Source organism: Pan troglodytes, chromosome 9 (genome assembly GCF_028858775.2).
Source record: "Pan troglodytes isolate AG18354 chromosome 9, NHGRI_mPanTro3-v2.0_pri, whole genome shotgun sequence".
NCBI classification, from domain to species: Eukaryota; Metazoa; Chordata; class Mammalia; order Primates; family Hominidae; genus Pan; species Pan troglodytes.
In genome coordinates, this window is record NC_072407.2 from 102,724,100 (window position 1) to 102,734,353 (window position 10,254).

General features: G+C 38.6%; 1 protein-coding gene across 1 annotated transcript; it reads left to right on the forward strand.

Moving 5' to 3' along the window:
• Window positions 1-686: 686 nt before the first annotated feature.
• LOC112204814 (peptidyl-prolyl cis-trans isomerase A-like) lies at window positions 687-1,328 on the forward strand. Its single transcript, XM_054661769.2, has one exon. The coding sequence runs from the start codon at window positions 713-715 to the stop codon at window positions 1,208-1,210; it is 498 nt and encodes a 165-aa protein (XP_054517744.1). The 5' UTR covers window positions 687-712; the 3' UTR covers window positions 1,211-1,328.
• The last annotated feature ends 8,926 nt before the right edge of the window (window positions 1,329-10,254 follow it).

Below are 10,254 nucleotides of genomic sequence, written 5' to 3' on the forward strand. Positions count from 1 at the left end.
GAAATCATTACTAACTTTATTTGAAAACCACACACACACACAAAGATTCAAAATGTGTCTACTTTAGGTTTCCCAGATAGCAGCTTGAGTTATAATCACTAATTAAATATTTAAAGACTTCAAAGCAGCATTTAGAGAAATAAGTGGGTAAATGCAACATGGCCATTGTACTTGAACCTCACAGGGTTTTGTAAATCTTCAATTAATTAGTGTTTATAAGCTACCATGAGATCATTGGATAAATAATAGATAATAATAATTAAGTGTTATTATTACATGAAATGCATTATTACATTTAAGTGCTCATGAAAATTGCTAAAATTAAAGAGTGCCGAATGGCAAAGCCCATACAAATAATTTAAAGTGTGTATCATTCCTTTAGTCTGAGCCCTGAGAGATGTTTGAAATTGGTTAACCGCCATGAAAAGTTGAAATGTTTTTATGGATGGGGAAACAGAAGTACAAAGAGATAAAGAGTACACACAGCTAGAAACAAAGCATGGTTTTCCTTGATCCCAACCTGGCACAAAGATACAGAATCATAATTGAGGCAAGACCCACTTACCAAACAAAACAATAAAGAAACAAGTTGTAAGCTCTAGTTGATAGCAATCAGCATAAACTTGCTTTGCAAAAACTAGCAGGTCTTTGTTCTTAAAATAACTGCTTTGGCTTTGCAGATGCCGCTGCTGGGAGCCTTGTACTATCAGTCATGGTCAACCCCACTGTGTTCTTCGACATCGCCTTTGACGGCGAGACCTTGGGGTGCATCTCCTTCAAGCTGTTTGCAGACAAGTTTCCAAAGACAGAAGAAAACTTTCATGCTCTGAGCACTGGAGAGAAAAGATTTGGTTATAAGGGTTCCTGCTTTCACAGAAATATTCCAGGGTTTATGTGTCAGGGTAGTGACTTCACACGCCATAATGGCACTGGTGGCAAGTCCATCTACGGGGAGAAATTTGAAGATGAGAACTTCATCCTAAAGCATACAGGTCCTGGCGTCTTGCCCATGGCAAATGCTGGACCCAACACAAATGGTTCCCAGTTTTTCATCTGCACTGCCAAGACTGAGTGGTTGGATGGCAAGCATGTGGTCTTTGGTAAGGTGAAAGAAGGCGTGAATATTGTGGAGGCCATGGAGCACTTTGGGTCCAGGAATGGCAAGACCAGCAAGAAGATCATCAGCATTGCTGACTGTGGACAACTCTAATAAGTTTGACTTGTGTTTTATGTTAACCACCAGACCATTTCTTCTGTAGCTCAGGAGAGCACTCCTCCACCCCATTTGCTCGCAGTATCCTATCATCTTTGTGCTCTCGCTGCAGTTCCCTTTGTGTTCCATGTTTTCCTTGTTCTCTTCCATGCCTAGCTGGATTGGAGAGTTAAGTTTATGATTATGAAATCAAAACTAAATAAAAATTAAAAAAATAAAATAAAATAACTGCTTCTACTGATCAAGGAGTCAGAGTCACCGTGAGTTTTCACCTAAGTTTCCATCTATGCTGGAAATCAGTGCCAACATCAATATGTTCAATTACAAGCTATAAGCTTGAAAGATGTTTCAATTTTATAAAATTAAATGTAATCTTCTTAATGTAGCTTTAAGTTAGTTTATAGAGTGAATAGGGATGGTATGGCTGCCACACAACTTACCAGTTCTTCAACTTTCTTCTTCAGTAAGTTCTTCTTCCTGTATCCCTGGGAAAATAGAGAAGTTCCTTTATTTTCAGACGAGTGAAACACCAAGAAGGCTGTAGAGTGTTTTTTCTAGTCATTTGGACAAGTGAGTATAAATGAGTAGAGGTCAGGGATCTTCCTTGCATAACTATGAAAATCAGTGTGTCGAAAATTTACAAATAGAGGTGAGGCATTGAGCAACAGGTGAGCGTATTTGTTAGGATCTTTCTGGCAATGCTTTTCCCTTTGGCCTTTTCCAGGAGCACGGCTCTTTTGTATTTGTCACACAGGACCTGGGTGCCTGACTAAATAGCATGGCTTTAGACAGCAAATAACTCTCTAGCCATAGCAGAATGCAAGCGTGAGTTGATAAACTTTTTTTTTTTTTAACTCTGCCACTGTTTGTTTTTCTCCCTTCTGACCTTGAAAACAAAAATTGATCTAACTTCTACAAGAAGATTTTGTTTAGAGTACCATAAGCTACTAAATAGTAAGATATTTCAGAAATATTTTAGAAAGACTGATGAACAAAGGATAAATTAATCAAGATTAGTATAAAATGTCCATTCCTTATTTAAAGTAAAGTTATATTTGGCCAGGCACGGTGGCTCACACGTGTAATTCCAGCACCTTGGGAGACCAAGGCAGGTGGATCACTTGAGGTCAGGAGTTTGAAACCAGCCTGGCCAACACGGTGAAACTGTCTCTACTAAAAATACAAAAATTAGCCAGGCGTGGTGGTGCACACCTGTAATCCCAGCTACTCAGAAGGCTGAGGCAGGAGAATTGTTTGAACCCGGGAGGCAGAGGTTGCAGTGAGCCAAGATCGCAGCATTGCACTCCAACCTGGGCGACAGAGTGAGACTCCGTCTCAAAATAAATTAATAAATAAATAATAATAATAATAATAAAGTTAAGTTATATTCATGGAAAGTTGAAAAACATTTGAAAGCATTTAAATCAACACATCTACTATTTATTGTCAAACATGAAGTTATAGCCATAATCAAATCTCTATAGACAACATAGGGTCAGTGTATATTTTCCAACCAATTTTGAAAATAGTGTTTATTTGTTTTAAACATCTATGGCATTTTTAATTCTCACATCTCCATCTTCCTTAACACCAAAAATATTGTCCCATCTTCACAATAAAAAGTCACAAGACTATTTTAAGTACTAGGCTATCTTTCTGAAAAGCTTCTTAATTATGTGGTTAAAATGCTTTTATTGCTTACGGAGTAGTTCTAAGTTACGGTCTTTCCTCGCTCCCCGCCCAATCAGACTTCAAGATACATGATATATAAATTTATTTCCCTAAAACTATGTGCTTACATTTTCTCTTGGTTTGTTTATTTAATAAAGTTTTCCATAAAATCTGACTCATTTTTCTTTACAATCAGCATTGTAAGCCCACTCCAGAGATTGCATTTTTTTTCAGTCTAATCTAAAACTGGTGTTCTTGTCTGTCATTTTCTTCACAAAACTTCTGTCAATGACTTCTGTTTTTATTTTTAACTTTCTACTAAATGTCTTGAGATGATACCTTGATGCATCTGAAGTTTATTGGGAAATATAGGAAGAAAAGTTAATGATAAAATTATGCAATAGTCAGTGCGTTAAATTTGAATAGCTAAATATTTGTTGATAAATAGGCTTTGGGGATTCCAGGAGTTGGGGAAGACCTATCCATCGGATTCCTTCTTGTCTCTAGGAGCAGACAACACAAATTAGGTATGCACATGTAGCTTTTTGCCCAGACACTCTCTGACCTCTATTACTGCCTTAGTTCTCTTAGACTCCAGTTGCCTCTCACAGCAGCCTGCTTTGAAACCACTTTTTAACAAAAAAGCTTCTTAGTTTACCTAATTCTACCCCTGTGTCATTTTAACCAAATTTTCTCTGCCACCCCACTGCAGCATCTCGGAGGAATACTTAAGGGAAAGTCAGATCATCACAGTTTGGTATTTTATTTTCATAAGTCGGAGTCTTACTATTTTGCCCAGGCTGCTCTTGAACTATTGGGTTCAATTGATCCTCCTGCCTCAGCCTCCCAAGTACCTGGAAATAGGGGCATGAGCACTGTGCCAAGCTCAATAGTAATATTGGTGCTTCTTTCTCGCAGTGCTGTACTATATTTAAAATAACTTCTTGTTGTTTGTAACCACTTGCAAAATATTCCTGATTTCCTCCCAGGTCGTAAAGTGCATCAAATTACTATTACTTTGAAATGGTAATTTTATGGGCCTATCTACATGCCCCTTCCATAGAGAAGGAAAAATTCTTCATTATGTTTTATTTTTATATTTTTTAGGCGGAGTCTTGCTGTGTCACCTGGGCTGGAGTGCAGCGGTACAATCTGGGCTCGCTGCAACTTCCTTCTCCTGGGTTCAAGCTATCCTGCCTCAGCCTCTCTAGTAGCTGGGATTACAGGCGCGTGCCAACACGCCCGGCTAATTTTTTTGTATTTTAGTTGAGATGGGGTTTCACTATGTTGTCTAGGCTCGTATCAAACTCCTGATCTCAGGTGATCCACCCACCTCAGCCTCCCAAAGTGCTGGGATTACAGGCGTGAGCCACCCAGGCAGCCAAGAAGGAAGAATTTTTGTAAGTGGTTAACGTGTTCTATCTGAAGATCAGCAAAAGGAATAAACTACATTAGCAGATTTAGTTTAGCTATTTGCTAGCAATGTGAATTTTGGCAAATCAATCTCTCTAAGTCTCTAAAATAGGAAAAGCAATACCACTCCTAGTGTTTTGAAACACAGTGACCATCTATCGCTGTCAAATTCCCAGCATTCTTTTTCCCTCTGGGAACAGCGCCTTCCTACCTCCTATAGTTCTGATACAATGGTTATTTCTGAGAGCCCCGCCAATCTCCTGACCACAAGGTTTAGCAAGTGACACCGACATAGCCAATCAGAATACTGCAACCCTCTCTTTGTATTATCATTGGTCCCAGATATGGGCACATGACCCACAAAGGGCCAATTGAAGTCCCTCTTTGAGTTTTGCTATATGAACACACAGAATCTGTCCTCTAGGACAGCAAGCACTGAGAAATATGTGAAGCCAAAGCCAGATGGCTTTGGATTTTATTCTCAGGCCAATTATCAGAGAGAAAATCTGAGGTGAGAGTTGGGGACAGAGTTAGAGATGCCCCTGAAGTTTTAAATTAAGCCTTTAACACCACCCCGCCACACCCCCGAAGGATTCCCTCCCCTTCAGTGCTTACACTAGTTCAAGTTGGTTTGTGCTTCTTGCAACTGAAAGGACTCTGAGTAATAGAGAGGGTTAAACAAGACAAAGTACGTGAAGTATAAAGATATGTACAAACATAAGGTGTAACTATCACTCTCAGGGAATGCCATGCCACACCCCTAAATTTATTATGAATAAAAATTGGTATCAGAGACATAGAGTCAGGACTATATGGTGTGGAATCACTTGACAAATATGACTATAGTGTACTAATGACATGACCTCCAATTATGTCCCATACAATCCATAACAAAAATTTAGGGGCCACTTTCCTCCTGAAGTATACCTGAATTTCTCTCTCTCTTTTTTTTTTTTTTTTTTTTTTTTTTTTTTTTTTTTTTTTGAGATGGAGTCTCACCTGTCGCCCAGGCTGGAGTACAGTGGCGTGACCTCGGCTTATTGCAACCTCTGTCTCCTGGATTCAGGTGATTCTCCTGCCTCAGCCTTCCAAGTAGCTGGGATTACAGGCATGTGCAACCACACCTGGCTAATTTTTATATTTTTAGTAGAGACGGGGTTTCACCATGTTGGCCAGGCTGGTTGGTCTTGAACTCCTGACCTCAGGTGATCTGCCCACCTCAGCCTCCCAAAGTGCTGAGATTACAAGAGTGAGCTACGCCCAGCATACCCTGAATTTCTACAGAACAAGATATGGATAAGACAGTACAAACTGAGCTCTGATGAGCCACACTACATGATAAAGTTTCAAAAATTGCCTAAAAGCACAAATCATTTAGATATACTGTCAAAATACCACAGAATTGCACCTATTCTTTTAAATTCCATTGTACACACTTTGTTTGTCTTCTATGTGAATGTTCAAAGAACAGAGACTGTTGTGATATTTTGTAGTTTTGTGTCTTCTGTGACTATGATGATTTCTCCTCTGTCTTCTACCACCCCCCACCTTCAGTACTAAATTGGGTTGTTACCTTAAAAGGCAAAAATTAGTGACTATATTTGTCCCTGTTGAAACAGGGAATAAACAAACAGCTGCGGTTAGTGCGTAGGCATTTAAGACATTCAGAATGCAGATTGTGGTTTAGATATCTGTCTGAAAAATGGGATTCCCAGGATAGGAGTCCATTTAGAAATTAACACAGTGTACAGGTAAAGCAAAGACATCGAAGATAAATAAAATCTCGAGGACTAGCTCAATTCCTTTATAAGCACAATGTTAGACAGTAAAATACACAATAATGTTAATCTAACTCTGTGACGTGGGCAGACAATTTTCTAACACATCACAAAATAAATAGGGCAAATCTGTTTTTAGTCTGTGTGTTTTCCTCTTTAACAAATGGAAAAAAAAATCCTGCAATCTTGCACCAAGATCCTGTTTGTGAAACACAGAAGGCCATATTAGTGCAAAACAAGAATGCCACATTTAATTTAGCTCAATATAATGACTATTTGAGCACACATTGGGTGACAGAGACTGAGCAAAAGAGTGGGCATACGAACTGGTTAATACTCAATCTCAAGTAGAAAAGTAAAATATAAAGCCCAATCTACAAAATGTACAAGACAAAAATTTCTCTACTTGGCCATATGGAGAAGGAGGGTTTGAAACCACACATTTTGACTCCTGATCAGGTGTTCTATCCACTGTATCACAGGTTCAAGATTCCACATGTCTATGTTTATCCGTTCCCACCCTGTTTACATCAGGTCAACAAATGGAATGTGTATTACGTACTCCATGAATCCTGTAGGAGAAATAAGCCTAGCTCAAAGGAAATAGTGGGTAACTCTCACTGAGCATGGCTGGGAAGCTTCCTGATGGAAGTAATCTGTGTAAGATATTGAAAAAATTATTTTTCCTTGGATGAGGATGAGAAAGAGTGGTCCAGAGGTAAGAAAATCATGATGAACTTGGAGGAGAGTTTAACACACCTAGAGAGTAAAATAAGTAACCCTGAGGAGTTGGAAGAGAAATCCCCTTCCTAGATTATTTGTTCTATTTTAAGCAGGGAAATGCTTGGTTGAAGCCATAAATGAATTAATTACTCTTCAAAACCACTGAACTGTACAAGTTTCTATGGCTTCTAGGGCTAAGGGGATCTTGTTCTCATAATGAAGTGGAAGCAGCTATTAACATAAAATAAAAATCTAGATCTGTACTTTGCCATCTTGACTTTGTTCCATCAAAGCCATTCTCTCAAACAGTATCCGCACAGCGCTACAGTCATATTTACACGTCAGGGACAGAATTGGACGGAACCCATTTCTGGTCTCCAGTTCTTTATCCCAATCCCAACCCCACACCGTCTATCATCCTGGTTAATTAAGAGAGGGTCTTCCACATTAGAAAGTAGACTACTTTCTGTACACAGGCCAAAAAATCAGTGTCCTCAAATAAAGCCAAATATTGTATTTCAGGTTTGTCTTGCCCTTCAAGGTAAACTGACTTTCACTCTCTCTTCCAGCCCCAGTGAAGGTGTAACCATAATTGAAAGGCAAAGCCAAAATGCTGGGAAATTGAGCCGGGACAATCTACAGGCTGTGGAATTTATCCTGTGTAATTGAAAGTTAAAAGCCACAATTCCTGCTCATCCATAATGTTTAACCATACTTTGGCTGAAGATTCAAGTAAAGGTTTTCAGTCTTTCCATTCTATTTTTAGTTCTCATGACGCATCAATCAAAATGTAATCATAATGTTCTTGTTGCATTATTTGAAAGCTCTCTAAGCTTAACCTAAACTATCAGACCTCTGGAAAATTAGGGAAAATATGAACTTTTCAGCAGATTCTCTAGGAGAAAATAGGATTTTTGAATTACCTTATTAGAATCAAATTACATGTAGAAGAATATTACAATTATTTTATAGTTTTAATTTTTTTCCACTCACAAATGTGAACACGTGCTAGGTCAGCACACTCTTTTTTTGTCTGTGTTAGAAAGGTGCAAACCAAGTTTTGCCTTTATTTAGTTTTCCGGAAAACATTTATTGAGCAGCTATGGTGTGTCAAATAATTACAAATAAGCAGGACAAGGCCTTTGTCCTTGGACAGAAGAGATAATGAATAAAGTAAGTAAACATGTGCGTTTAAGTGTGCAGCACAGCATTACAGACATGATGAAAGAAATTAGGACAGGACGCAGTTGTTGTATGAAGTTGACTATGGGTCTCAGAAAATGAGCCATCATCATAGGGAACAGTACATGTTTGCCAGGTACTGCTGAGACATGGCAGAATGGTGAGGTTGACGAGGGATTAGGGAAGGGTACTCCAGCAGTCACAACAGGAGCAAAGGCAAAGACACATAAGTAGGCTTAGTCCAGTATTTCTCAGACTTGTGTAGTATTTAGATCTCTTATAAAGGAATATATTTCTCATGTATCCTGGAGTCAATTTGGATTATACGCGTAGAAACATAACACTAAGTATAAACCCTAATGCTTATAGCTGTTACATAATTATGAAACCAAACAGATGAACAAATTAATTATAAAGAAAAATATAAAACTAGTATCATTTAAATAATATCAGTTTAATGGTATGACTGATAATTTTTGCTAAAACAATATTGTCTTGATTGCTATGAATCTTTTGAAATTGATACGCCTATACTACTTTGTCCTAAGTGATGATTCAATTATTTCAGCTTTTTTTTTTTTAAACTAGAACCATTGCCAAATCTTTGTACAGCAAGCCGTGACATCACTTGGTCTTCATTTGTAAAATAATCTAACATTTGAAATATTGTCTCCTCTCTTTACTCATTAGTCCATGATGATAAGGCAAGTTTGTGGTATTAGTAAGAAAGTGGTCATCGCTGCAGGGGGCAATGGCTTGTGCCTGCAATCCCAGCACTTTGAGAGGCTGAGGCAGATGGATCGCTTGAGCTCAGGAGTTCCAGACCAGCCTGGGCAAATGGCGAAACCCTGTCTCTACAAAAAAAAAAAAAAATATGTATATATATATATAATGTATATACTATATATTATATATAATATATATAATATATATAATATATAGTATATACATTATATATAATATATAGTATATATAATATATATATAATTTAATATATATTATATATAATTTAATATATGTAATTTAATATATATAATATTAATATATATTTTATATATATACATTAGCTGGTCATGGTGGCATGTGCCTATGTTCCTAGCTACTCAGGAGGCTGAGGTGGTAGGATCTCTTGAGCCCGGGAGGCAGAGGTTGCAGTAAGCCAAGATCGCACCACTGCGTTCCAGCCTGGGCAACAGAGGAATACCCCATCTCAAAAATAAACTAGGAAGTGGTCATCATCCTAGACCCTTATTACTCAAAAAGTGTTCCAGGGAGTAGCAGCACTGGCATCACCTGGAGCTTGTTAGAAATATCTTGGGCCATACAGGACTTACTGACTCGGACTCAGTGCCTTAACAAAATCTCCAGGTGATTCCTATGCACACGGAAGTTTGAAAAGCACTGATGTAGATGATTCAAAGTAGGCTTAAATCATTTTAAAATTTTCAATCAAAATTAAAACGTAAAATTTCTCATAGATGCTTCTTAAACTTCTGATGACCCCTCTCGCTAACCCATTAGGGGAATTTAAAGAAATTCAGCTGGACTGAAGCATAATTTCAGAGGCAAAAGATAAGGCAATCAATAATGTTGGAGAGATAGCAGAGACTGGTTTGGCGAAACACGAAAGAGTTTGGACTCTATCCATTAATCAATGAGGAGCCACTGAAGGACTTGAAGCCCTAGAGAGAATAATGAGATTTGCTTTTTTTAGAAAGATTATTCTGGCTGTAATCATGGATTAGAGAACTGCTGACTGGAGCCAGGGAGACAAGCTAAGGACTTATTTTAATTGCCTGGGCAGTGAGGACTGACCTAGTGCTGAAGCTGAGGCTAGAGAGGAGATAGCAAAGAGGTAGTTTGGTGACTGATTGCATGTCAAGTTTCCTAGATATCCAACTTAGGTAGAGAATGCAATTTGAAGAGCAGGTTTAGGAAAAAGGATAAGTGTACCAATATGTACATGCTGAGCTTGTGGTACCTTTGAAATATCCATCGCGGAGATGTCCAGTGGGCAGCTGCTACAAGGGCCTGCCTGGAGATACAGATATCGGAGCAGTGAAAGAGATTGCAACAAGAATCATCAGAGAGGTCAGGCGCGGTGTCTTATGCCTGTAATCCCAGCACTTTGGGAGGCCGAGGCTGGCGGATCACCTGAGGTCAGGAGTTCAAGACCAGCCTAGCCAACATGGTGAAACCCCGTCTCTACTAAAAATACAGAAATTAGCCAGGCATGGTGGCAGATGCCTGTAATCCCAGCTACTCGGGAGGCTG

What these genes read in the sequence shown, in the direction of transcription:
- LOC112204814 (XM_054661769.2), top strand. Translation starts at nt 713, where the DNA reads ATGGTCAACCCCACTGTGTTCTTCGACATCGCCTTTGACGGCGAGACC.